Source organism: Aethalodelphis obliquidens, unplaced genomic scaffold, assembly GCF_003676395.1.
Source record: "Aethalodelphis obliquidens isolate GAN/ISIS:26980383/991018 unplaced genomic scaffold, ASM367639v1 scaffold9, whole genome shotgun sequence".
Lineage (NCBI taxonomy): Eukaryota > Metazoa > Chordata > Mammalia > Artiodactyla > Delphinidae > Aethalodelphis > Aethalodelphis obliquidens.
In genome coordinates, this window is record NW_020837953.1 from 43,603,731 (window position 1) to 43,631,298 (window position 27,568).

Genomic DNA, 27,568 nt, shown 5'->3' on the forward strand with positions numbered 1-27,568 from the left:
TGGTTTCCAACTAGGTTTTATTTTAGTGTTCAATATTATCAGCAATGATACAGGAATAATTCAGGCAAATATATCACCTTAAATACATCAGAGAAAAAACCTACCATGTCAAGCACATCCTGAACTCCAGCAAATGAACATAAAAGCAGAGGACGAAGTCAGCAGCATTAAATTAAAGTGCTTTTCGCCACAGTTCTTTCAGAGTTTCGCCCTCAGTGGTGTAATTTCAATTTTACTTATTGTATAAGCAGCTCAAAATCTCATTCACTGCCCAGAGGCTACATTCAAAAAAAATTCATGTTTAGTTATTCTAAATAACCCCCCCCGCAAAAGCACAAGATTCATTGGAATTGTGTGACACTGATTTCTCCAGACACACTGGGAGGTAACCACCATCCAGGCTGGCAAAAAGCTCAGAGCGTCCTCCCGCCGCACGGCGGCCTCGGCCAAGTCCATCGCTTTGTTCCACGCACCAGGGTAGACTGAGGGTTTGAAGGACAAGCGGGCACCTGGAGAGCTCGCCACCTGCATGCCACCCGCCAGTGAGCAGAGGCCACCAAGTCATTTCCCCAAAGTCGGAGGGCGGGTGGATTCAAGAGAGCAGGACAAGCCCCACCTCTCTGCCTGAGCCTCTTTCTGGGAGAGACATGCTGCTGGCTTCTAGGAAGTTCTCTGACCTGCCCTGCAAAGGCTGTCACCCGAAGGCTGTTTGCCCCAGACAGTTAACACCTTGGAGACAGGAATCTGCCCCCACTTTGACCGGTAACAATCCCCAAACTCAACAACAGGAAACACTTCTCAAAATCAACACGAGGCCCCATGTGTCACCTGGAGGCTCTGGGATCAGGGAGGGTGGGAGGCTGGGTGCTGGGTTCCCCGCACTGTCTCTTGGCCACGTGCAGCATCGCTGGCACAGGAGACTTCATCCAGAGGTCTGGTGGCCAAGGGCAGCTTGGGCCGAGGTGGGGTGAGGGGTGGGAACATGTCTCTTATAGAGCATCAAGCTAGTAGAGTGGGCTCTCAGACCCCACGAACCCCTCACAGAGCGAGGTCAAATGCAAGGTCCTGTTCTGCATCAACTCCAGATTCTCTAGCTGTCCTGGGAGGGGCCCACTCCTCTCAGCCTGCCGCCAAGGTTCCCTCCTTCCGCCATCTTTCCTTCTACTACATCCTTTATCTGCACCAACCTATCTTTCATAAATAAGAAACCAGACTGATAGGCTAAGGACCGAAACCAGAACCAGAGACAGAATGAGGAGAAGGAGGCAAGTCTCCCCCCATCACGGCCCCGGCCGCCTGTGACAGCAGGGGCACTGGGACACGCCCTCCACACATGCCAGTCAGCGTTCCAGCTACCTCTGCACTCTCAGCCCCGCCACCAAGACTGAAGGGCTGGTCTGGAAGGCTCTGCAGATGGGATGAGGTATGAAAGCCGAAGGACCAAACTGACACGTAAGCCACAACCATCCTGGGACGGCCTTGGCCTTCCTGGAACTGTTCCCAGCGCAATCCGGGAAGAAAATGCAACCACCCCCTAAGGTGGCCTTTCTCTGTGGGTGCGCTGGGGTGCGTGGTAGGCAGGTGCGCGTGGGTCAGTGTTAGCGTTGGCTGGAGGAGGGGGTGTCTTGCCTGATATCCTTAAAGGCCCAACCAGGCCTTCTGCAATGCTGGCTGATCCCAAGACCTCATCAAGCAATCATGATTCTCAATCAACAGAGCCTGACAAAACCGAGAATAGATTCGACTTAACTCCTCAGTATCATGCTGTCCAGAGTCATCATTGAAAAAAACAAGTCTCCTTTAGGGGTATGAGCCGGAATATCTTCCTGCAACAGCAGGCAAAGGAGGGGGAAAATAACTAGCGTCTCAGGGCTCAAAACGGTGGGAGACAGTGGGTGCTTTCATTCTCACGGTGGCGGCAACGGACAGGAGCTGCACGTGGCCCTGGTGGGAGGCCCCTCGCGGCTGGCAGCGCTGCCCCTCCCTACGCGGGCTCCGGCTCCGGGCTGCCCACTATCTGCTGGGCTGCAGGTACTGGTGCGTGAACATGTTGAGTTCGCTGTCCAACCAACCAGCTTTATTCCTGCAGAGAAACGGTTACCTTGTAGCAGTAACAGCTGATAACAAGTAAGAGCACTGTGTGCCAAGGCCAAGTGCTGCTCTACCGGACACCTGACTTGTACAGACTCATTTACTCATTATCTCTCCAATAACCTCCACTTCACCGATGAGGAAAATGAGGCCCAGAGAGGTTCAATAACTTCCTACGGTCACGCGACCAATCAGCGGTGGAAATAAAATCAGGTTTTTCTGACCCTCAAGCTCTGTGTTTGCTTCATGCCGGGACCACGGGTAAGTCCCTGGACTGTTGGGAACAGTCTTCCTGCCTGTCAGCAGGAGGCTGGGCTGCTCACACGCAGCCCTTTTCAGGTTCACCCTGTCGCTGCAGGTGACAAGCAGCAGAGACACCGCCACCCCGAAGCCACACGCCGTGTGAGATTTCCCCGGGGATGAGCAGCGTGTCTCTAGAACACAGCTGTCCCAGGGCAGTGGGCGGGGAGGGCAAGGCCCACCAGTGCCCTCTGATGCAGCTCCCCTCTGTGCTGACATCAGGGCGGGGGCAGGAAGAACAGTGTCCCCGTGTGCTGATGTTATCCCGGCCTGAGTGGGCCGAGGGCTTCTGCAGAGCACTCGCACACTCAGCTCTGCGACTGTGTCATGAAACTTTACTCCATTTCACAGATGAAAGCAATGAGACACAGGAAAGCTCAGCGATTTGCCCAAATGGGGGTGCCAGGACCAGAAGCCAGGACTCCTGACTCCTGAGACCCATCCTCTCCCCAGCAACCTGCTGCTGGAAGCTCTGACTTTCAACAGAGACCCTACGCAGACCTGGGTTCTGCTCCGGGTTCTGTCGGTCACCGGCTACCTGGCCGGCTCCCCTGTGGACACAGATGCTGCCGTGCCGCACCGTGAAATGGCGGAAAGTGGGGGCCGGGTGTAGCCCACTGTTCCCGCCGACGGTAAAGGACAATCAACGTGTGGAGTGTCACAGAGTGCTGGAGCCTAGCACGCCTGGATTCTTCTCCTCCTGGCTTGACCACTTACTGTGGGATCCCAGATAAGTTACTTAACCTCTCTAGGCCTCGATCTTCCATTTTATAAAGTGAAGGTGATGATACGTCCCTAAAGGGACGCTGAAGATGGGACAGCACGTGTCAAGTGCCTGAGACACCACGGTTAAGGACGTGCCTGTGAGCTGTAACCCCAGGGACCAGACCTCCTCTGCTGCCACATGGCCAACCTCACCTGAGCAGTTTGGCTTTGCTCTGCAGTGAATCAAGAACCTCAATTTTCTTGTTCATGGCGGCAATTTCCTGCTCCAGGTTCTCCCGGGTGACATCAACTTGCTGGCACAGATGAGCAAAGGTCCCAGACAGTTCCCTGAGGGGGGAGAGTCAGGATCAAGCAGGCCACGTCGGTGGTGAAGCAGCCAGCCCATCTGTCCCCTGCGCCTGTCCTGGTCTGTCAGAATCGTCCCCGCCCGCTGCTGAGGCCGCGGACATCACAGCCACCACACGCACTAGCGTCAGCACAGAGCAAGAACCCGGAGCACAGAGCAAGGCGCCCCGGCTCGGGCACAAGAGACCAGGATGCAGATCGCGGCCCCGCTGCTAATCAGCCGAGTGCAGGAGACACATGACTCCTCTTCACATCTCAATTTCCTCATTTTGACAAACAAGGTGCCAGTAAAAACGTCTACCTCAAAGGGCTCGGGGAGAAAATGAAGAGTTAGGTGCAAAATGCCTAGCAGAGGGCCTGCCACATAGCAATAAAAGGCAGGCAGCCAGCACCTTCCTGACCACCACCCAGATCAAGCCATCCATTCCCACCTGCCCTAAGATACGCCATGAAGAATGGGCTGTGGCTCAGAACATCAAAGCTATGCCCACAACCCAAGCCCTTTGAGGTAACCTTTAAAAGATGGCTACAGGTAACACCCCTCGTCTTCCCATGTCTTCCTTCCTTGGGAGACCAGAGGCCTACTTGGTCCCAGCCCAGGACGTAAGGTGTCCCTGGAGACCCCTCCCCCATCCCTAGCCTCCACGCTGGCGCTGCACAGCTGAAGGCCAGAGTCAGACAGCACTCAGGGCCCAGTGGTTTCCAGGTCAGGTTAGGAGGAAACCTAGAGGGCAGCCCTGAACCACGGGAGCCGGCACCGGCCCCTCGGGGCTGACGGGGCCACTCACTGCTGGACTTGGTGGCTGCAATTGGAGCCGGTATAGCTGATGATGAGCTGCAGCTTCTCGCTGGCGTACTCTACAAACTGGCGCTTGAAGGCCCTCTCCTTGGCCTTGGCGGTCCAGGTCAGACGCTCGTAGACGTACAAGAGTCCATAGAGGCCAAGGGAGAGGGCGATGAGTCGCCAGCCCACAGCCTTCCACACCTGCAGAGGCACAGTGGTCAGCTGGCACAGTCCCTCTGCCATCCCACCGCCCATCCTCTCAGCTAGGACTTTCCCAAGAGCCTCTGTGCTTCTACTCAGAACACTCCTTTCAATGTCTTCCTTGGTCTCACTGAGGCCAGAAGGGCAGGGACCTTGTCTAGTTTGGAGACGAGGGAAACTTAGTGTGGGCCACACAACATGACTTGTGCAAAGTCCACCTCTGTGGTTGTGAGCACCAGAAGCACAGATCCAGGCACAGAAAAATCTTAAAGATAAACGTTGGAGTACTCTGAAGGGACCTTCCATTCTGGTGACACTGACAAGCAGAATTCTGCACATCGGTCCTCAGTAGATGGCTTCTTTTGGTCTGGTTTGTAACACTTTGGTTGGAGGCAGTGTAGTTACAGTCAAAGAGTACTGGACTTGGAGCCAGAAATCGAGGCTCTAGTGTGAAGCTCTTCTTTGGCTGGTGACCTTGGGCAAGTTTGTTTACACCTGTTTCCTCCCAAAATAGGAATAACGGCCCCCACCCAATTCTCAGGGTTGTTTGGGTAAAATGAGACACTGACTGTAAAAAGGGTTACATAACCGTCAAGTGTCAGCTTCTCAGATCATGACCCTCTGCCAGGTCACCATCTGTGAAAAAAAACCCAGAGCATGTACCATCTACAGCCAGGAGGGAGGGGACCTCAGCTCCAGCCCGCCCTAGTCTTACAAGCTGAGAATGGAATTCCTGGCAGTTTTGTTACAGTTACGTTCTGCCACCACTCCACAACTCAAATGACCATGACAAAGAGAACTTTCCCACATCATCAAGAAAATTCAAGGCATAAATAACTCTAGCTGCAGTGTGTCTTGGGTCAAGACATGGGAGTACCCCAGTAATCAAGAAGGCAGCCTGTGATCTCAGGCCTTGGGGCAGAAAGAAAGGGCAATAAAACTGCAGCTGGAGAGACAAGGGCTCGAGGCCCAGCTGGCCTCTTTCTGTCTCAAGCCCTTGCAAGTTTTGCTCTCGGTTTACTCACCTACCAGTGAGAAACTCCTGGTCATACCCACCTCTCTAGAACCCAGGTCCGTCAATTTCTCAGGTCACTTCCCTACCCTACTGGCCCTACAGGGGAAAGAATATGGTCCTGGAGTCAGATGGGGCCAGAGTTCAAATCCTAGCTGTGTGTACTTGGCAAGCCAACTGCAGATGTTCTTCTGTAAAACGGGAACCTAAATGTCACGTTAGTTGAGTGAGACTTAAATAAGTCAATAAATGTATGTTAAAGGGCTAAGGCTACACGGCTCCTGAGATCACAGCAAAAAGTCATCACGGATGTGAAGTGCAGGGCCAATGCGGGGACACCCACCAGACTGTGCCTCTCGGTCCCCACACACCTGCCACCCCCCTTCCCGAGCAGGGCTTGTCACTGACCACTCCTCCAACGACGAGAATGCCCATGGAGGTCCTAGAGGTCAGGGAGGCCAGGCCGGTGACCATGGAAACCATGAGCTCCTCCTGGGTGAGGGAGCCCTGGGGCAGTGGGGGCATGCTGGGGTTGGCCGGGGTCAGGGGCATGGGCCGCTGCACCTGCAGAGAGAAAGGAGGCGGGGCTAAGAAGATACCGGCCAGTCTCTCATTCTAGGGTCCAGAACAGGGGCACGGGGAGTGGCTCTTCAATTTCCCAAAAGGGAAAATGAGCTTCACATGTAGCAGAGAATTTAAGCTCCTAACAGACCTGCCGGCCCAAAGTTGAGCACCGTGGGGTACCACAGAACGGGAGCAGTGGCCGCCCTGGAACGCTTCAGCACAGGTCCCCAGGTGTGGGACGTGGCCCGAGAGCAGCCCGGCCAGTAACTCCAATGGTACAGAGATGGGGGGTTCAACATCCAAACATGAAAATGGTGGTATGTGGACAGATAGGTCATCTATATTTAATAGTTACATGCTCACTTTAACGTGTAATAGAAAAAAAAATGCAGCTTGCATTTGTAATTTCACAAATATTAGTGCTTAGGATAAAGCTAGGTTGATTTGTGGCAAAAATCTGACCGTGGTGGTGGCCCACATGCCACGGCTGTGGCCTCAGGGCACCCCTTTCAGAACAGTTTGTGTGCCTGGGGTGCCGACTGACCTCCCTTGATGCCCGAGGGTGCGGGACTTCGCTTGCCTGTTCGTTGTAGCCCATCAAGGCCCGGCGGCTGTTCTTGGGGCCCAGGAACCTGTTCACCAGCATGGTCCACCCGAGAGAAAAATGAAACTCGATGTCCTCCTGAAAGTCGGCACACAGCTTGTCGCAGTTCAGGTCGTAGCTGAGGGAGAAGCACTGCCGAGGGACCAGCAAGTCTATCTGACTCCGCATGGACACAGGAAGGAGGGGTTTCAAGCCGTCTGTCAGGAACAGAAATGCGGAGAAAGCACAGCAGCTCAGCCCCGTGCCACGCCAGGGCTGAGCCTCAGAACACTCGCTGCGGCCCAGGATGCTGACGGTGAGGCCCAGAAACCAGGCCTGGAAGAGTGGGCCAGTGGGCGAGGGGATGCAGGCCAAGGTTCCACACCAGCTAACGTGCGGATTTAAGGAGCAGGCCGAGCTCTCAGCCTCTGCTAGTTCCAGGTGGTAACACAACACACCCCCACGGGGACCTCCCTGGTGGCGCAGTGGTTAAGAATCCGCCTGCCAGTGCAGGGGACACGGGTTCGAGCCCTGCTCTGGGAAGATCCCACGTGCCGTGGAGCAGCTAAGCCCATGCGCCACAACTGCTGAGCCTGCACTCTAGAGCCCGCGAGCCACAACTACTGAGCCCACACGCCACAACTACTGAAGCCCGCATGCCTAGAGCCGGTGCTCCACAGCGGGAGAAGCCACTGCAATGAGGAGCACACGTACCACAGCGAGGAGTGGCCCCCACTCGCCGCAACTAGAGAAAGCCCGCGTGCAGCAACAAAGACCCAACGCAGCCAAAAATAAATAAATAAATTTATTAAAAAAATTAAAAAAGGACGCCCTCCCCCCACGACCGACCCCCCACGTCTATGTGTGGAATGAACTCATGACACATGCCCAGAACCCCAAGGTATGGAGCTGACTCATCATAAAAGGTGACAGACAAGGAAAGGCCGTTACTTCTGTAGACTGGCCTGGAACTGATCTTTGGGCAGCCCAGGGACCAGGTCCCGAGGCCCCCGCAGCACTGACCTATCATCTCCTGCTGCATGGTCTGCAGGGAGCTGGTGATGGCCGTGGAGCAGCGGTCCGACATATTTCGGCCCAGTCCTTCCTCTATATGGCGGTGCAGTTCCTGCAGCCAGAAGAGAGGTGAAGGGAAGCGGCGCCCTCTGCCAGAGGTTCCCTTTGGGGAGCCCAGGGACAGGGAAATCCGAGGCTGGTCAGCCCAGGCCCACCAGGCGACAGCGGCAGGCAGGCCGCATGGGAGCCCGGGGCTCGTGTCCCCGGCTGAGGGGCCCTGACTCAGAGCAGCAGGGCTGAATCGCCGTCTGCTTGGTGATCCCTTCCAGTAACCAACAGGGAATAAGGGGAGCCCCTGCCCAGAGCACCTGCCACTTAACGACTCACATTCTTATAAACCTTGAGGACCACTGGGGAAGGGTGGAAGTCCATCTGGTACTCGTCCACCAGCACAGAGAGGCGCCGGATCTCCTCAGCCATCGCGGTGGACACCTACAGCAGAAGCAGCGTGCTGGTAAGCGTCAAGGAGGAACGTGGTTCAATTCCGCAGCACCAGGAGAGAGTCTAACAGACTCTAACACACTGGATATCTTTCCCCTCACCCATGCAGTGTCCTCAGCTGATCTACGGAATTAAAAGTTTTTGAGGTAGAGAGACTAGCTGACCAAACACTCCTGTAAGATATGGAGGAGAAGGCCCAGAGGAGGGGGGACTTGCCCAGGGTCACACGATGGAAGAGCAAACCCAGGGAGGCGCCACATTCTTGAATCAGGGCCACGACTTCCTCCTGGAAGGCTGAGGAGCCCCCAAGGAATAGGACGGCTGTGTTTTCACTTTTCTAGCTCCCCAGCCTCTACTCGGAGTCCGCATCTCCCCAGTGTGCTTCCTCTCCCGCCTCTCACCTGCCTCTCAACTTCCTCCGTAATCTGCTTAATTCGCAGTTTGTAGTCTTGCGCCAAGAGCTCCAGCTGCTTGTCAATAAATCGCAGCCGCTCCTGCCGCTCTTCACGCATTTCCAGGCAGTAAACCCTGAAAGAGCGAGCTCTGGTTACGCGACGCAGGTCCCCACACGACTAAGCAGAGAAGCAAGAGGTGACACGGGGAAGCCTGTGTGGGCCCCAGCGGTGATCCTGGCAGCTCCACGCACATCCCCGGACACCTGCTCTTCCCCTTCCCAGGTATGAGGGAGAGATGGCGCCGACAACTCACTCAAGTTTTCCAAATTTGGAAGATGTGGTGGTGACCGACAGGGGAGGGAGCTTTCAGGGGCTTTAGAACAAGTTCTGCCAATTAATATAGAAAAAAATCACTAGGATAATCAAGAAAAAGAAAAAAGAGGTACTACACTACCCAGAAGCCTGGCCAAATTCCCCAAGTCTGAACTACTGATGGGGTCAGGGAAATGGGAGTTCCAGCATACACTGCTGGTGGGACCTTGGACGGGTTCAGATGTTTCAGAAAGCCACAAGTAAAACTGAGTAAAACTGAAATGCATATACCCTAAGAGGAAACCTTCCACCTCCAGGAATTAATGCTAGACTCTTGCAGATGTGCACAAGTGGACACACAGACTGACATCCACTGCAGCAGGGTTTGCAATAGCAAAATAATGAAATCTAAAAATCAATCTACGGGAAAATGAGGTACATTCACAATGGACTACTCTACAGCAGCTAACAGTCCTAAACTCCATCTACAGGTATCAACAAGGACAAAGGGTAAAAACGATGCTGAGTGGAAAGAGAAGCCAAGTGCAGCATGATCCCGTACCTGCACATTTAAAGCACTTGCAGAGCAACATTATGTATTCTTCAGAACTTACATAAAAAGTACTGCTTAATGAATGACAGGACTACACACCAAATTCATGATTGCAGTTGCCTCTGAGGAGTGGGCAGAGGGACACTGGGACAGGGGCTGAAGAATCAAAGGGTATTCAACATTTTTTTCTGTGTTGTTGTTGTGTTTTTTTTTTAACATCTTTATTGGAGTATAATTGCTATACAATGTTGTGTTAGTTTCTGCCGTACGTCTTTTACTTTAACTTAAAAATATAGCAAATATTGTCAATTCTGTGCAATGGAAGCATGGTATGCTATTCTCTGTACTTTCCTATATTTTAATTTCTCCAAAAAAAGGGTATTTTTAAGAAGTATGTCCTGCTTCAACTCTGAGAACGGCTGCTGTGCTCGGTGCAGCACTGGCCCAAGGCCGCCAACGTGGGCTCGTGGGGAGCCTCGCTGCACAGGCCAGGTGGGACGGACAGACGCCCCACGGCCTCCTCACCAGGCTGCTCCTCGTGGCTCGAATGGGGCCTGGAGGGAGCCCTGAGACTCCAATCTGGCGGCCAGGCTCTGGTCCTGGGCCGGGTCCAGGCCGCGGTGAGGCGGTCACTGCCACGCTCCCTCCTGTCACCTCCGGGGCTCTTACCGCTGCTCCTGCGCCGCAATGTGCAGAGAGTCCATGATGAGGCGAACAGCCTCCGCGATCTGCTTGGCCCGGACTGTGTGCTGCTCAAACTTGGTCTTCACAGCCGACTGGGAGATGCACTCCTGGAACACACAAGAGGCACAGAGAGGGGCAGAGGCCACTGGCCAAGGGCCAGGCTCTGGCATCCACTGCCAGGGACACGGCTGGAAAGAGCCGGGGAGGCACAGAATCGCCAGACACCAGGATCAAAGGCTTGTGCTCACCTCAAATCTCCTCTCAAAATTCTGAAACTCAAACATCCTCACTTGAAAGCCTTCTGCAAGAGCGCCCCCTAGGAGAATTGCACCACATTAGTCGAGAAATAACTCGCAGCCGAGAGCTTCTCACTCAGGGCTCTTCTCACCACCTCGTTCTCAGAACTGTTTCTACTGGCTGACTTAGTATGAGACCCAAAGACTCAAATGTTCGGGAAAAGCAAGAAGCTGGTTCCATCGTCACCTCCTTCGGGCATGCCCTGGGCCTTCTGGATCCTGGCGTTGAGCACCTCCTTGGCAGACACAAAGAAGATGCGGTCTCCAGCCTGGCCTCGATCCACCACGCCCAGCTCGTCCACCAGGAAGCTGGTACAGCGCTCCATGTGCTGCCGCCGTACCTGGAGCCCAAGCAGACCAGCGTTACGTGAGCAGGCAGGGTGCAGGTGGGCCCCTCCTGATGGAGCCCGCGGCCCCCAACTGCTTCTTTTCTAAAACACAGATAATCTGTTAACACAGCTCAGGATTCAAAAGGTACAAACACACATGCAGCGACCATCTCCCACCATCTGTTCTCCAGCCACCAGGCTCCCCAGAACCCACGTCACAGGGGTTCCCTCGGGTACAGCCTGTCAAAGACAGCTGGTGCATCAACAAGATGAAATGCTTACATGTGCCCCAAATTGCCTTGTTAGAGCCTACAGAGTGTCTCACTTTGGCGCCCCAGAAGGAAAGGAACCTGGGTGGGGGGGGGATTGGTCAAGAAACCTACACCTGGACTCTGTACTGACAAGCTGAGTCTACCCTGGGCCTCGTTTATTACATGAGTGGCCGCACCCCAAAATCCCTCCTAGCTCTGAAGCCCTAGGGTTCTACTACTGGAACTTAAAAGTGATGACAGCCTCTTGTGGACACCTGCCACATGCCAGGCCTTTTCTCAAAGTTAACAGATTTCATCCTCTCAACAACTCTATTATATCCAACTCACAGGTGAGGATTTACCGGAGGGATTAGGGAATTTACCAGTCACACTGCCCAGTGTCAGCCTGCTGACTACGTGCTTTATCATCACCCCATATCACCTGTCTGTTACTCCTTTTTCTTTCATTTCACGCATAAAAAGTAAAGCATTCTGAGCTGTTGGTAAGAACCAATTATTCTTCACTCCTCTTTTAAATTTCTTTCCTGGATGTCTTTCTAAAGCTAAGCCTGTTCTATAATGATTAATTCTTTATGAACTAAATAAAGAGAGCAAGCAAGGGTGCAGCAGCTAACGTGGTAGGGATGCTTCTCAGACCTGGAAGAAAACCTTTTGAAGAGTAGAGGGGTCCGGGAAAGCGAATGGGAGAAGTGAAGGGTTTGCGTTTTGTTGCTGTTGTGTTTTTTTGCCGCACCACACAGCAGGCAGGATCTTAGTTCCCGGACCAGGGATTGAACCCGTGCTCCCTGCAGTGGAAGCGTGGATTCTTTTTTTTCTTTTTTTTTTTTTTGCGGTATGTGGGCCTCTCACTGTTGTGGCCTCTCCCGTTGCGGAGCACAGGCTCCGGACGCGCAGGCTCAGCGGCCATGGCTCACGGGTCCAGCTGCTCCGCGGCATGTGGGATCCTCCCAGACCGGGGCACGAACCCGCGTCCCCTGCATCGGCAGGCGGACTCTCAACCACTGCGCCACTGGGGAAGCCCCTGGAAGCACAGATTCTTAACCACGGGACCTCCAGGAAAGTCCCAAAGAGTTGTTTTTGTTTTTTCAGTTTGTTTTTGTTTGGTTTTGTTTTTGCCACACTGCACAGCCTGTGGGATCTTAGTTTCCTGACCAGGGATTGAACCTGGGGCCTCAGCAGTGAAAGCACTAAGTCCTAACCACTGGACCGCCAGGGAACACCCACGAAGGGGTATTTTTAAAGCCATCAGCGACCCCAAGGAACACCCGGGACTTCTTTGGTGCTGAAATTCATTCAGGGATGTGGCCTGGGAGAGCATAAAGAGGGTCTGGGTAGACACACGGGGTAGCATTCCCCAAACTGCTGGGTAAAGAGGCACCCACCTCCTCCATGTACTCAGGCTCCGAGGCGGACGCGTCCCAGCGGTTGTTCAGGATGAAGATGTTAGGGCGGGACAAGCGCTCGCTCACCTTGTGGAAGAACTGCTTTTCCTGGATGGGGGGGAAGACCTCAGTGGGGGAGGAGCTGTGCCAGCCGAGACCCTGCCAGCCCGCCCACTCAGCTGGGTCCTCGGAGTGTGGGAAAAGGTGGAGGAGGGGTTACCGTCTGCATCAGGGTGGACTCTGAGTTGGCCACCAGCACGAACACATCGGCGTCCAGGCAAAATTTGTCAATCCAGCTGTCCAGCTCTGTGGTGACATCGATGCCAGGGCTAGAGGCGACAAGGATAAACTGTCACCGGACACACAGACCATGGGCCCCATCCTTCCTGCTCTGAACAGACCTGAGGCAGCCAGGCAAAGGAGGAGAAAGCTACAGAAGGGAGAGAAATTGGGCCTGGCCCTTATTGGAGGGATTTTTACTTTTCATCTCATATCCTTCCAGACTCTGAAAATGTGGTTTTTGCCATACACGTCTATCACTTTTATAAAAACGTAATGATCTGAATTTTACTTTGGGGGTATATAATTAAGGTGAAGCTCTGTATTTATGTGAGTCTGGCAAGCACCCTAGTACCCCACTTCTTGGTATAGTTACAGCCTGTCCACAAAGCAGGAGCAAAGTGTTCCTTTGAGAAAAATAAAATACAACATGGACCTCACCACCGCAAGCTCCACCCCCCCGCCCCCAATAAACACACTAATGTTGGGCTGAGGCTGAGAACCTTCCCAACTTTTGAGCATCCTCCCTATCCCTCTTTACAGGCCATCACTGGGACATCTTCAGGGCCCTGACACCTGCCCAGGGATACAGTAACCAGACCCTGGAAGAAATCCAAGAGGCAGGAAGATTTGGTTGAGCCAGTTTGAAAAGCAATACTTAAGCAGACCAACAACGGGACCTAGGGGATCCTGGCCTGGATGATCCAGAAATGGAAACCTGGTGCCCTCCCAGTTTGGACCTCCTGGGGAGGCACCTGCCCTCTTACCTGTCCATTAGCACAAGGTCATCTTTGAGAAGCGGACACTTGGAGTTGGGCCACATCACACTCACCAGGCTGCCGGCATGCAGCTGCTCGTCCTGGTGAAGGGCGTGGGCCAGCTGGTTCACAGTCTGATGGGAGAGAAGGGAAAGAAAGATCAGGGCTGAGGAAGAGCCTCCAGCGTGGAGATTTCCAGTGCCATGTGGCCACAGCACGATGGCCTGAGACTGCTGCCTGATCTGCTACCCCTTTTTCTTTCATTTCACACATAAAAAGTCAAGAGCTGGGAGCTGTCAATAAGAACCAACTATTCTTCACTCCTCTTTTGAGTTTCTTTCTTGGATGTTGTCCTAAAACTGAGGGTTTTCTGCATTAATTAATTCTTTATGAACCAAAATGAGCATCTGGCCCCAACCAAGAATGCAGCTGGCTCTCAGAAAAATGAAAACACGCAAGCCCCGAGCTGACGTGTCAGAATCACAGAGCAAATGCAGGGATCGCTCTCTGGCAACACGCCAAAGAACAAGGCACATATGCTCTTCATCACAAAGAGAAAAGGCCTGCCCAGCAATTCACAAGGACTATGAATCCCGACTTCAGGCGCTCCAGCTTTCAGACCCTCCCTGAAGCTCTCGCAACTCCCAAGCAGCCAGGCTAGGACAGGGCCTCCCAGACTCTACCGCAGTGAAGGGCACTGCCTTCTCCTTAGAGCTTCCAGTGGTCCTGGCACAGTGGATGTGCTGGTTGGTCTAAGCCCAGATTTAACCCACCAGCATGCCCAGGGCTGAGAGCCGGGCCTGCGCTGTCCCCTCACCTTGACACTCCTCTTCTCCTCTGAGCCCTCCGTGAGGAGGAAGGCCTCGTGGCCATCCGTGCCCTCCACCCGCAGGAAGCAGTTGGTGGTGTGGCCGATCCCGGAGGGCAGCACTTTGTCCCAGAGCATGGCATTGATCACAGTGCTCTTCCCGTTGCTCGTCCTACGAGGAAATCCCGGCTGTCAGTGAAGCTACCACTATCTGCGTCAGGCTGTCACTAAGAAGTTACGGCCTGGAAGTCCAAAGTCTTGTTCTCCACAGTGAGACGTGTGCCCAGACAGGCAGAGAGGGAGGGCTCTCTGTGTTTATGAAAATGCTGGACAAACACCGTGACCCATGTCTGTGATGTGCTCCCGGTTCATCACGGCAAACCAGCCTACGAGGGGCTCCCTCGGTGTGGCACTGGCACGCAGACACTCACTGCCCTCAAGGGAGCCCACCATCGAGCTTGAGGCTCTCAGCATCACTCTGGAGATGACCTGACTCCGAGGGACAACCCACTCCTCCTCTTCTCCTTGGAACCACTGACTCACCCCCAGGGTGTCTTCCTCAGTCTAAGTGACCTCAGCTGAATGAACCCAAAGTCCCTGGTTTTCTACAAAAGGCCAATTTTGCCGCTCTTCTCCCACCATGCTCCTCCCAAACATGAAGCCCCACCTGTCAGTCCCAGCTGATAAGGGCCTGCTACAGGGCAGATTACTGTAGCATTCTTGCCCATCACACCCCTTTCCGACATTCTGGGTCTTGAAAACAGCTCTACTCTGCAGACTCATCTCTTCAGCTCACCAAAGCCAGGGCCACACCTCTGAGGGGAGGACGCAAAATGTCAGCCCAGAGGTCTGAGGGCCACCCCGAGGTGATTAGGGGCAGGGGTGGCAGAGTGCCAATTCCTCAGGCTACCACTGTGCGCACAGCACCCAACCGTCTGGGTGTCTTTTTTTTTTTCCTGTATTGGGCTTTACTTTTTTTAAAGGTGCTGTGGTATAACACAAAATATGTTCCATCTTTGTCCCCAGTTCCTGGCACAGAGCTCCTAAAACCCTTGGAATTTCCTGAGTGGCAGGAGTGTCTGCAGTTACTCATAAGGAGCCCCTGTTGGGCACACCTGTTTATGCTAGTAAGGTGACTCAGGTGGGGCCCCCAGGCAGCCTCAGGATGGGCTGGTCACCAGAAAGACCAAGTGATAAGAGGGTTGGGACTTTCAGCCCCACCCACTGACCTCCAGGAAAAGGAAGGAGGGCACTGTGGATTAAGCTCCACAAAAGCTCTTGAACAATGAGAACTGATGAGCTTCAGGGTGGAAGGCAGTGCACCTCAGCTCCACAGGGACAGAAGCTCCTGTGCTCAGGACCCTCCCAGACCTCACCCTGTATGCCTCTTCACCTGTATCCCTTACAGTATCCCATACTTATATACTAACCAGTAAATGTAAGTAAATGTTCCCCTGAGCTCTGTGAGCCGCTCTAGCAAATTAAGAGGAGGAGGTCATGGGAACCTCTGATCTATAGCCAGTGGGTCAGACGCCCAGGTTTCCGAATGGCACCTGAAGCGGGGGCGTCTTGAGGGACCGGGCTCTTAACCTGGGGGTTCTGACGCCACCTCCAGGCAGCGTGTCAGAACTGAGTTCACTGTGTAGGCCACCCAGTCAGTGCCCACCGAGAACTGGAGAAGTCCTTGGTACTGTAGCAAACATTCCAGAGGTGCCTACCAGACCACAAAGTATAATGAGAAGGATATCTGAGGGCTAAAAATATAAAGCACTTAGAAGAAAACATAGGGGAAAAGCCTCATGACACTGGGTTTGGCAATTTCTTAAATATGACATCAAAAGTATAGGCAAAAAAAGTATACATAAATTGGACTATATCAAAATAAAATATTTCTGTGCGTCACAGGACAGTTAACAGAGTGAAAAGGCGACCTATAGAATGAGAGAAAATATTTCCAAATCATATGTCTGATAAGGAATTAAATCCAGAACCCCTACAACTTAAAAACAAAAAACAAAAAAACCACACCAAAACGACATTAAAAAAACCCCCAAACAACCCAATTTAAAAGTGGGCAAAGGACTTGAATAGACATTTCTCCAAGGAAGATATACAAATGGTCAACTAACATATGAAAAGCTGCTCAACATCACTGATCACTAGGAAAATGCGAATCGAAACTACAAGAGATACCACCTCACACCCTTTAGGACGGCTACTATCAAAAGTACAGAAAACAAGTATTGGGAGGATATGGAAAAACTGGAACCCCTGTGCACTGCTGGTAGGAATTAAAATGGTGCAGTCGCTATGGAAAACAATATGGTGGGTAGTTCCTCAAAAAATTAAAAACAGGGGATTTCCCTGGCAGTCCAGTGGTTAGGACTCTGAGCTTCCACTGTAGGGGGCACAGGTTGGCATGGGTTCAATCCCTGATCGGGGAACTAAGATCCCGCATGCCGTGCAGCACGGCCAAAAAGAAAAAAAATTTTTAAACAGAATGATCATATGGTCCAGCAATTCCACCTCTGGGTATATTCCCAAAAGAATTGAAAGCAGGGTCTCAAACAGATATTTGTACGCCCACGTTCATAGCAGCATTATTCACAATAGCCAAAAAGTGGAAGCAACAAGTGTCCATCATGGATGAATGGATAAACATGATATGGTATATACATACAATGGAATATTGCTCAGCCTTAAAAAGGAAGGTATTCTGACAAATGCTGCAACATGGATGATTCTAGAGGACATTATGCTGAGTGAAAGAAGCCAGTCACAAAAAGACAAATACTGTGTGATCCCAGTTACCTGAGGCACCTCGAGTAGTCAGACTCATAGAGACAGGAAGGAGAATGGTGGTTGCCAGGGGGGTGGGGAGAGGGGAACGGGAGTTGTTACTTAACAGGCAGAGTTTCAATTTTCCAAGGGGAAGAAGTTCTGGAGATGGACGGTGGTGATGGTTGTACAACAACGTGAATGTATTTAACGAAACTGAACCATACACTTAAGAATAGTTAGATGGTAAATGTTACGTTATGTGTATTTAACCACAGTTAAAAATAAATAAGAAGGAGAGCACTGAAGCATGCCAGCTGCTTCTCTGCCTTGGGGCCCTCAGGCTGTGATCCCACACAAAGTGCCTGCCTCCCTGCCTGCCCCCCACTGGGAAGAAAGAAGGTATGAGGGCTTTGAGACTCACCGGCCAAAAAAAGCCACTTTCATGTGCCGCCGGGCCAGCACCTCGCTGATGCCCCTCACTTTGGACAGGTAACCTCTGACGTCCAGAACCTGTTCTTCTGTCGTAACAGGGTCCAGTTCCGCATTCCTGTAGGTGTCTGGAGGCGGAGATTGAAAATGGCTCACTTGTGTCCCACAGTCACAAGTCTGGAAGGCAGGGTCCACCACCACGGCTCCCTGCTACTCCCTACTGTGGGCCGCAGTGCAGTGAAGAACATGGCTTGGGGGGCTTCCCTGGCGGTCCAGTGGTTAAGACTCCAAGCTTCCACTGCAGGGGGTGTGGGTTCGATCCTTGGTGGGAGGTCTAAAATTCCGCAGGCCGCGCAGCCAGAAAACAAAGAACACAGCTTGGGAGCAAGTCTGCCTGAATCCCAGTGCAAGAACTGCTGGTTCTCACCTCTTCCTGGCTCTTTGTGACCCCAGGCAAATGAACCTTCCTGGTCTTAGTTTCCTCACCCTTAAAACACAGATGACAACAGTACCTACTTCATGTGACTACTGAAAGGATTAAATGGATTAAAACATAAAATCGCTAAGAATGGGGGCAGGTACCTAATTAAGTTATATGTTTTTTACTTAACAAATACTTACCAAGTTCTCACTATATGCCAGACACTGTTCTGACTACTTTTCTTTTTTTTTTTGTAATTTTTATTTATTTATTTTTGGCTGTGTCGGGTCTTCGTTGCTGCACGTGGGCTTTCTCTAGTTGCAGCGAGTGGGGGCTACTCTGTTGTGGTGCATGGGCTTCTCATTGCGGTGGCTTCTCTTGTTGCGGAGCATGAACTCTAGGCATGTGGGCTTCAGTAGTTGTGGCTCGTGGGCTCTAGAGCGCGGGCTCAGTAGTTATGGCTCAGGGGCTTAGTTGCTCCGCGGTATGCGGGGTCTTCCTACATCAGGGCTCAAACCCGTGTCCTCTGTATTGGCAGGTGGGTTCTTAACCACTGCACCACCAGGGAAGCCCCTGATCACTTTTCAAATACGGTCTCATTTAATCCACGGCGTGTACCCATCAGAGTTAGCAGATGGCAGAGCTGCGATTGGGACCGGGTCCCTGTGCACCTTCACGAGGCCCTGCCTGCTCTGGACCCGCTCACTGCTCCAGCCAGGTCTTGGGCACCCGCTGCCTCGCGTGCTGCCTCACCACATCCCCACACTTGCCACTGCTCTGGGCTTTGCTCAGTGCTTCCCCACGCCCCTCCCCCACTCTGAAGAACTAATGCACCGCCTCAGGGTGCCTGGCTCTTTCCCACTTCGCCTGCCCTGACCGCCCCTGAGTCTGGTCCCCTTGTTTATGCTCCCACAGCACCCTGTACTTCTCCTATCTTAGCCCTTATCTCACCACAGGGTAGCCACCTAGCTCACCTGTCTGCACCACCTACCACGTGAAGGCCAAGCTGTCTGATCCCAGCACCCAGCGCTCAGCAGGTACACAATGTTCACTAAGCAAACAGATACTAGGATCACTGCACTGCTTCTTCCCAGGGCCCTTGACAGGCAGGTGGATAACGTACGATGACAGACGGGAGCAACTGAGCAAGATCCTGACCCCATCCCATCTAGTACTTGCGCGAGGAAGGTCACGAGCTGGCTGGACAGCAGACGGGTGTTTGCCCCTCAGCACACTCTTGCTGCAATGGACTAAATGTTTATGTGCCCCCATGTGATGATGGTATGATGGTACAGCTGACCCCTGAACAACACGGGGGTTAGGGCGCCGACTCTCCACACAGTCAAAACTCAGCATGTAATTTGGTCAGCCCTCCGTATCCACGGTTCTGCATCCCCAGATTCACCCATGGATTCTGTACTACTATATAGTATTTGCTATTGAAAACAAGCCACATATAAGTGGATCCGCGCAGTTCAAACTCATGTTATTCGAGAGTCAACTGTGTATAGAGATGGAGACCCCATGCCTGGGATTAGTGCCCTTACAAAAGAGACCCAAAGGGCTAGCCAGCCCCTCCTGCCGTGTGGTTACATGTGACGATACAGAGAAAAGACAGCAGTCTAGGAAGCTGGTCCTCGCCAGACACCAAATCTGCCGCTACCTTGATCTTGGGCTTCCCAGCCTCCCGAACTGTGAGAAATAAAGGTTTGTTGTTTACAAGCCACCGAGTCTATGGTATCTGTCACAGCCTCCCAAACAGACTAAGGCACTTGTGAACCACTGGGCTGACAGGCCCCAGCACGCAGAGCACTCCCACAGCATCCAGAGCACGGCGAGCGCATTTCAGAGATGCCCAGTGAGTTTCCCCCGCAGCTGGTGCCACGAAAGGAAGTGAGCAAACCAACAAGACCTCCCCACATCCACTGGTCACCCGCTACTCAGACCCATCAACATTCTTCCCTTATGTGGGCACCGGGGTGTGGCCTTTGGAATGCGCCCCAGAGGAAGCTGGCTCTTAAGCCTGTGGCTACATTTAAAAGAAACAGGCAGTAGGCCAACAAGCTCTTGTTACCTGCCCTTTAGAGAACAGTCCCAAGGCAGTAGCCAACCCCTTCGCTAGCCAGGACAATCCCAAATACATCTCAGGATCGCTCCAGTGCTTTCCCTTCTAGTCCGCCAATACGAGAGGCTCCATATTTTCACAAAAAGAGAAACCAAAACACCCACTCCTGATGCCATCACACAAACACCTTCATTATTAAGCACATGCTCGTCCACAGAACCATCTGAGTGAGTCAGAGCATCACAGAGGGTTGGTCTGGGCTCCGGCGGGACAGGGGCCTGGTCTGTCCCATCTCTGCAGGCACAGGGCCAGGCACACCAGAACTATTGCTAAACAAACGATAATAAACTGGAATAATTGCAACCACCAATCTTATAACCCTGAAATTCAAATTTTTAAATGGAACAAATACTTCAGGAACGCCTCTCCTGCTTCAAGCACCACGCTGAGGCAGGGCATAGAGTCCATGCTTAGTCCATTCGGGCTGCTCGAACAGAACACCATGACTGGGGGCTTAGACACAACAGAAACGTATTGCTCACAGTGCTGGTGGCTGGAGGTCTCGGATCAGGGTGCCGGCCTGGTCAGGTGAGGGTCCTCTTCCAGGTGGCAGATTTCTTGTTGTATCCTCACGTGGCGGAAGGGGGTGAGGGAGCTTTGTGGGGTCTCCTTTGTAAGAGCACTAATCTCATTCATGAGGGCTCCACCCTCGTGACATAATCCCCTCCCAAAGGCCCTACATCCTCACACCAACACTTTGGGCCTCAGGATTCCAACATGTGAACATGGAGGGACAAACATGTACACCACAGTACTGGAACTATTTCCCTTCTTTAAAGGGAGCTAAAGTAGCAGCCTGACATGTAACCCAGCCAGAAGCCAAGGTGCTCCAGTGGAAAGCAGAGAGTGGAGAGCAGTGTGTCCCAGGGGCATTCCCATTGAACCTTTAGGGTTCTGCAGACTAGAATTTGGAACCCCCTGGTCTCACCTGAGCCCCTCTTTCACAAATGAGGAAACCAAGGACAGATAAGATTCAGCTACTGGGTCTTCACTGACAATCCCAGGACCTAGAGCCAAGGTGTGCCTTCTAGAGAGGGAGTCTGAGAAGCCAGTGGCTGGACTTGGTGCTCAGAACTAGTGGGGCCCTGGGAACCAGTCCTTCTCTGCTGACAGAGCAGGGATTAGAGGTTGGGCTCAGATTAGTAACTAGAGGAAAAGGTACTGGTGACACAAGTTTCTTATTCATAGTCCTGTTGTCTAAAAATATCAGTGAGAGAACACCCTGGTCAGGAACAACCAACACCCGGACAGTGCCCGGACTGCTGGCAGCCAGACCGGGCCAAGGAAAACACCTGGGATTTGGAGTCAGAGACACCCGGGTAAAAGCCGCTGTGTCACTTCCAAGGTATCAAACAACTCTCAAAACCTCAATCTGCTTGTCTCTTAGATGAGGAGACGATTCACCTACCCCTCGTGACTAAATGGAACAGAGTTCGTAGAATTCTTCAATGACAGGTCCCTTGTTTTCCTGGCCCAATCTCCCCAGAGTCCAATTCCATGATTCCAAGAGCAGAGCACCACTGAAGGTGACAACCCATCTGGTCATGAGCTCCTCAAGAGCAGTGCTGTACTTCCCCATCCCCAAATCCTGCCACCTAAATATTGAGGCTGACAGGCGTGGGCCTGGCTGAGTGGGTTGCCTGTCTCACCTTCGAGGAAAGTGGCGCTCTCCTGGATGTAGGCCCCCAGCTGCTCAAAAATGCCATTGATCTTCTTCTTGGCGGTGACAAAGTGCTTGAGCGGGGAAGCATTCACTTCAGCCATGTGTCTCTTATCCTTCTTGACTGTGATGATGGAGTTGCATCGAGAGAAGAGCAGGGACATTGCGCTGCAAGAGAAAGAAGACACGTGAGCGAACCCAGGGACACCCAGCTCAGGATGTTCTGCTGGCATGCAGCGGGGTGCAGCAGGGGGACAGGCACCAGCTCGAGGGTCCATCCTGAACATGGGCCCTCCAGGACTAGATCAGGGACAGCAAGATCAGAACCAGCACCTCAAGAGTAGGAAGGGACCACTTGGGCCTGTCTCCATGTCACACAGTGTGGGCACCCAGGGCCCTGAGCTCAGGTCTAGCGCTGGCTGTTCCCTGCCTGGTGAACAGGGACAGGCCTGCCCTCCCCATTTCAGAGAGAGACAGAGGGGAACCACAAGGTAACACACAGAGAAGCCCTCTTCCTAGCCTTATGCAGAAAAGAGTGACAGAAATTTCACTTATTTCCTATACATCACCCCCCTGAGAAAAAGCGCTGAATATTGAAAGCAGTGACAGCATAGTGACACTCAAGGTCAGGCCCTCCCACCACCCTGCCCTGGCTACTCTGCTGCCCAGTCCTGATGGCCCTAATTCCTAACAGGTTTTTGGTGTTTGGTTTTATTTTTGGTTGCTGGGGAGGGGTGGAGGAGTGGATGGCAAGGAAGGGTGATCTTCAAATGAGAGAGGTCTACTTCTACAATTTACTTAAAAACGTTTACTGTTCTCTTTCATTTTAAATGTGTACACTGTAGAAAATGTGGAAACTAAAGGAAAAAAAAAATCCACAACCCCACCATTCTGTGACAGGCACTGTTAACTTTTGCCTATCATCAGTCTGTTTTTGTGTGGGTAGCTCTCCTGCTCTTATTCAATCACACGCACATCTTTGCAGGCTCTTTTTCTTCACATGGCAATAACATGCGAGGGGCCATAAGGCTTAACTCCAAAGCCCTAGAGATCTTTGCTCAAAGTCAAAAGAGGGAGACAGACCAGAGAAGGTGGTCCCCAGATGTGGCTGGGCATCCCTGGATCGTTCCTCAGAGTTCCCAGCTCGCACAGTGCCATTTCTTCAGTAGAGCCCTCAGACACTGGGAAGTCACAGGGAAAAGGCCTTTCTGAGGATGAGGGGAGTGTGCACAGCTGTGTGTGCCCAGTTCTGCCCTCCTCAACACCCAGCAATTTCTTGTTGGCCCCTCTCCCCCAGCCACCCTAATCACGCCGCTCTCCACCAGACCCGGCACTCGCTCTAGCTGGGAAATGACAGCGCATTGCCCACAAGCGAACATACACAAGAAACTGCCAAAGCATTTGAACCAGTTCCTGAGAAGCAGAAAGAACATCTGGAACAAATGCATAATAACTGAAAAGTGGCCCTTAGGAACTAACCATCCCAAAGGGTGGGCAGAAAGAGAGACACACAGGGAAATGGGGACCCACAGGTTTTGCCTAAACCTACCAATTATTTTGCGCTGTTCCTGATTTCTGGGGAGATGAGAGAGGAAAGTGAGTGTGTGTCCCCCTCCCCAGGAATACACCACAGCTGGGAGATTTTCTAAGCATGGAGCCCACGTGTCAAAGGCTGAAATAAGAAAGACAGCCGAGCTCTGAGAAGGGGAACTAGGAAGAAAATACCACTGGCTCCTCCAAAGCAGAAAAGGAGAGTACATTGAAATCAGGCTTACTGTGGCCCAGCAGGAAAGACTCTTAGAGAAACAGGGGATATGTGTAAGCAGAAGAGGAAAGTCACCGAAAGGAGAACTGGGTCTGGGATGGCATGATGTAGCTAGCATTATAGATAGATTCTGGAATCAGACAGAGCAGGGTTCAAATCGTGACTGTAAATATCTCGGCTGTTTAAACCTCAGAAGCTTGGGTTCGTCACATGTACAAGCATGATACCACGTAGACCATGAGAAGATTAAAGATGACATGGCACGAACTCAAAGGTAGTTTTACATGTTATAAAACAACAAGAGTAATAAACTCCACCAGCAAGATCACAAGACTTCCCCCTGGAATAGCCAGCCTTCAGGGGAGGGCAGAGGCAACTCCTCCACCAGCACACCCACAGCTGCCTGAAGGCTGCCATGGGGACCAAGGACACAGGTCAGCTCAGGGGTGAGGCTCCGCAGTGCCCCACCCCAGAAGTGACTTGCTTGCAGGCAGCAAGTTCTCAGATCAGCTGGGCTTTTAGAAGCAAGTGCTTTCAAATTCTGGTCATTGTTTGCAAGTCCAAAGGGTATGACACCAAAGGCGTTAGTGTTCAGTAAATGCAAGATTTAAAAGCATACACACTAGTTAAAGCTTAGTGCTTCCAGGTTACCTGGTCTGCTCAGAGTGCAGCCCATCCAGGTGCTGCCCTGCTCTCACATTACCCAGCCTGCAGCTGCATGTCCCGAACCGCCAACCCCTCCAAACTGCTTTCTCTGCCTCTGTTCGTGCCTGAGCTGAGATTCCATGTTCGTGTTACACATGTTGCTTTCAGCTTGGAATCCTCTTTCCTTATTCACCCATTTGGCCTACTCCTCCTGTCCTTCTAGACCCAACGCTAGTGTCACCCCCTCCATGAAGCCTTCCTTGACATCTCTGTGGAGGCCGTGCAACCTTACCAGACTTTTGGCTTTTTTTTTCGTCATACTTTCTCCCTGTCTAATCTGTGAGCTTCTAGAAAGCCAGTCTCTAATACACAGCAGTGACCTATTTCCATTTCTACTTTCCTCCTCTACAACTGTAAGAGACAGAGTTTGAGATAGTGAATGCCCTAAAGGGGATTACCTTCCTACCCTTCCAATCCTGGAATACGTATATTTACTTTTTTCTTAAAAAGCAGCCTTTGGCTAAGTATGTTTCCTACTATTTGGAGTTCAGTGAGTCAAGAGAGTTAAACAAATCTTTCAGATTCCAGAATGTAATCCTTCCAAAGAGCAAGCTGGGCATACGTACGTGCACAAACGGACCACAGCTGCAAGTACACACACACAAGCCAAGATAGGGCCCCAGCTATCTTGGGGTTCCACCTGCTGGCTTCCTATGCTTCTAGAGCTGGGGGAAACAGCTGGTTCCTGTTCCTCCTCTGGAAAGCCCTGACAGCCCCTACTTCACCGCAGCGCTCACAGCAGGCAGGCACAGCCAGTCCCCCAAGCACAGCTGGGCCAGAGTTGAGCTCCAGTATCAGCTATACACTACGTGGCACGCTTCAAGCTGTTGTGACCGCCTCAAAGCGCTCCTGAGGTCGTGGTTTCGGAGAGTTTACAGCAGCATTTCCCAAAGCGTGGTCCACAGAACTGCAGTGGACAAAAATGATCCCATAGCAGAATCAATCTGTAAAACACTATGTGCTACAGTCCCCCTCCACTGGAGTACACGGGCACAGCAAAGACTTTGGGAAGGAAGGCCTGTTTAACTGTATTTAACGCAGCATTTCACAAATTTATCTGCAGAAACCCTTCTTCCATGTCACAGTTTTTAAAACCCTGTGGGTCATACTTTGGGAAAAGCCTAATTCATCCTAGTAGTTTCCCACTCCCACCCCAAAAAAGTGCTGGGGGCACAATATTAACAGATATTAACCTAAGACCAGAACCAAACCCAATTCTAAACTGCTGTTAGGGACTTCCCTGGCAGTCCAGTGGTTAAGACTCCATGCTCCCAATGCAGGGGGCATGGGTTCAATCCCTGGTCAGGGAACTAAGATCTCACATAATGCAGCCAAAAAAAAAAAAAAAAAATTAAACAGCTATTAGCACTCCCAGGTACTGAAAAGCTCTGCCTCAACCTAGGCTGTTAGTTAAGGAGGATTAAGTACCTTGTGTATAGAGATAGCAACAGCAAAATTCACCACAAGGTATGTTTGGATCCCAGGCACAGTCCCTGAATCCACACCACCTCTTTACCCAGTTTCATGCAGAGCAGCTCCTAGCAGGGAAAATAAAATGGATCCATGGACTGTCTGCTGGCACAACTGGAACAGAGGAAAAGCTGAGAAACTGAAACAAAAGAGTATGCAGGGTAAAGGGGCAGAGTAGACTCTTAGAAGAGCTGTGATAAGGAGCCAACGGGCCAACTTCTGCTGGGCAGAGACGGGGAGGGAGGAGCCAGCACAGCAGAGAACAAACGAGGGAGATAGAGACTCATTCTTCCGGGAGCCCAGAGATCCCAGTCACTTTCTGAACAGTCAATCTTTAACCGGGCTCTCTCGGCAACCAGTGAACTCCTCCATGGAAAGTAAAAGGAACTACAGTTCTTTCCAACGTGGGTTGGAATGCTCCAGCTCTGCGCAGAGATGACCCCATCCAAGAGACTTGCTGCTGGATGGCCAGCAGAGTACACCCCTTTCCCCTCCACCCAGATCCAGGGTGCCAGGTGTCACAGCCACCCCACTTACTTTATGGATGGTGAGAGACCTTCACAGGGTGGGCATCATGGACATGGCTGGAGTCAAAAAGATGAAAAGAATCTGAGTTCTCCTCTGTCCTGTCTCAGGTTGAGGTTGGCTACTGATTGTGTTGACTCCACCAATTCTGAGTTATTGGAAAGGAAAAGGGACATGTCAACAGGGCAGAAAAAAAAAAAAAAAGCCAAAGAAGTCTAATCAGGTTTAAAAGCCAAACAAACTCATCCCCGAGGGAAGCTTACTCCCTGAGGTATTGGGGTGGTATGTGAGGAAGTGCCCTGGGGAAAAACACAACACACAGGTGCGAGGCCAAGCCCGGGTGTGCACAAACACGTGTTCAGACGCGTGCTGGTGAGAAGCAGGGACCCTGGTAAAGGCACATCCAGAGGGGTGACAGGAGGGGGCAGAACCAGGTCAAGGACTGGGCTTGAGGGCTGTGGCACTGAGGATTAGAGACGGGAAGGTGGAGTTGAGAGAGAGAAGTGGAACTTACTGAAAGCCTCTATCTACCAGATGTTGTAAAATATCTTACTTAATTCTCAATTCCATGGTGCAAAGAGACGCTTGGAACACTTGAGAGATTTACGGGCTGCCAGTTAAGCGGCCAGGCTGGGAACTGACATATCACCTCCCGTTGACTGTAAAGCTCACTTATTTTCAATTATGGGAAGTTGCCTCACCCGCCCCTTGGGGATGGGAAGGGTGACAGTCTGGGAGGAGAGAGAGTAAATAGAGAAATTAAAGAAACAGGGCAATCAAGGCTTAAAACAGACGGGAATGGGCAGCTCTGTCTTCAAGCATCCAAGCAGCTAATTATTCGACATTTTCTGTCTGCCCTCTGTGTGTGTGTGTGCTAGGCGCTAGAGGTAGAGATGGATAAAAAACAGTCCCTGCCCTCAAGGAGGCTTACCGTCCACTGAGAATCCAAACAAGAGACAACTGTGCGAGAGCAAGAAATGCCCAAATTTGGGGAAGTCAGAGCAGGGCGCCTACGGTGATGAACGTAGGCACCTCTCGCGCTGAATAAGTGCAGGCAAATACAGAGAACTGGATGAGAAATGGGGAAAGGGCAGGGGTGGGATGTGGTGGAGAAGGGTGAGAAAGCGGGGGTGACAAGAAGCCTTAGGGGACCCCACTCCCGAGTCCCGCGTCCCGCCCCCTCCTGTCAGGGCCGCTGAGGGCCCGGCGGCGAGGCCGGAACGTGGGGACGTCCGCCGGCCCGGATCCTGAGCCCCCGGGAACCCGGCGTCTCACAGGCCCACGCCGGGGGACTCAGGACTCGCCGTGCTGGCCCGGGCCGGGCCCCACCACCCGACGCGCTCGCTCTCTCACCTTCACCTTCCCGGCCTCCCGGTGGCCATCATAACCCCGACGTCACCAACACGCGTCCCCCAGGCGGGAGGAGGAGGCAGGACGCACGCGTCACCAGCCGCCGCAGGTTCGCCGTTCTGGTCCCAGTGAGTCGCTGGACTCCGAG

The 27,568-nt window shown here is 52.3% G+C and overlaps 1 protein-coding gene across 5 annotated transcripts; it reads right to left on the reverse strand.

Annotated features, from left to right (window-relative positions):
* Positions 1-27,568, reverse strand: MFN2 (mitofusin 2). 5 transcript variants are annotated; one of them, XM_027110148.1, is made up of 19 exons: positions 27,424-27,564; positions 26,083-26,218; positions 21,595-21,773; positions 17,392-17,527; positions 14,199-14,361; positions 13,391-13,515; positions 12,565-12,673; positions 12,345-12,452; positions 10,549-10,702; positions 10,314-10,381; positions 10,051-10,172; positions 8,523-8,649; positions 8,008-8,112; positions 7,630-7,732; positions 6,604-6,824; positions 5,868-6,023; positions 4,251-4,447; positions 3,310-3,444; positions 1-2,083 (listed from the first exon to the last, which is right to left on the reverse strand). In XM_027110148.1, exons 3-19 carry the CDS (start codon positions 21,767-21,769, stop codon positions 2,014-2,016), a joined length of 2,274 nt encoding a protein of 757 aa, XP_026965949.1. In that variant the 5' UTR covers positions 21,770-21,773; positions 26,083-26,218; positions 27,424-27,564; the 3' UTR covers positions 1-2,013. The 5 variants fall into 5 exon arrangements, with proteins under 5 accessions (XP_026965949.1, XP_026965950.1, XP_026965953.1 ...); XM_027110149.1 differs by lacking the exon at positions 5,868-6,023; XM_027110152.1 differs by lacking the exons at positions 26,083-26,218; positions 27,424-27,564 and adding an exon at positions 20,428-20,554 and having other exon boundaries at positions 21,595-21,702.

Coding starts and splice junctions, on each gene's coding strand:
- MFN2 (XM_027110148.1), bottom strand. CDS start 21,769: ATGTCCCTGCTCTTCTCTCGATGCAACTCCATCATCACAGTCAAGAAG. Junction 10,703..12,344: donor AGCCTGAGTACATGGAGGAG/GTGGGTGCCTCT, acceptor CTTGGGCTCCAG/GTACGGCGGCAGCACATGGA. Junction 7,733..8,007: donor TCCTCAAGGTTTATAAGAAT/GTGAGTCGTTAA, acceptor TTCTGGCTGCAG/GAACTGCACCGCCATATAGA.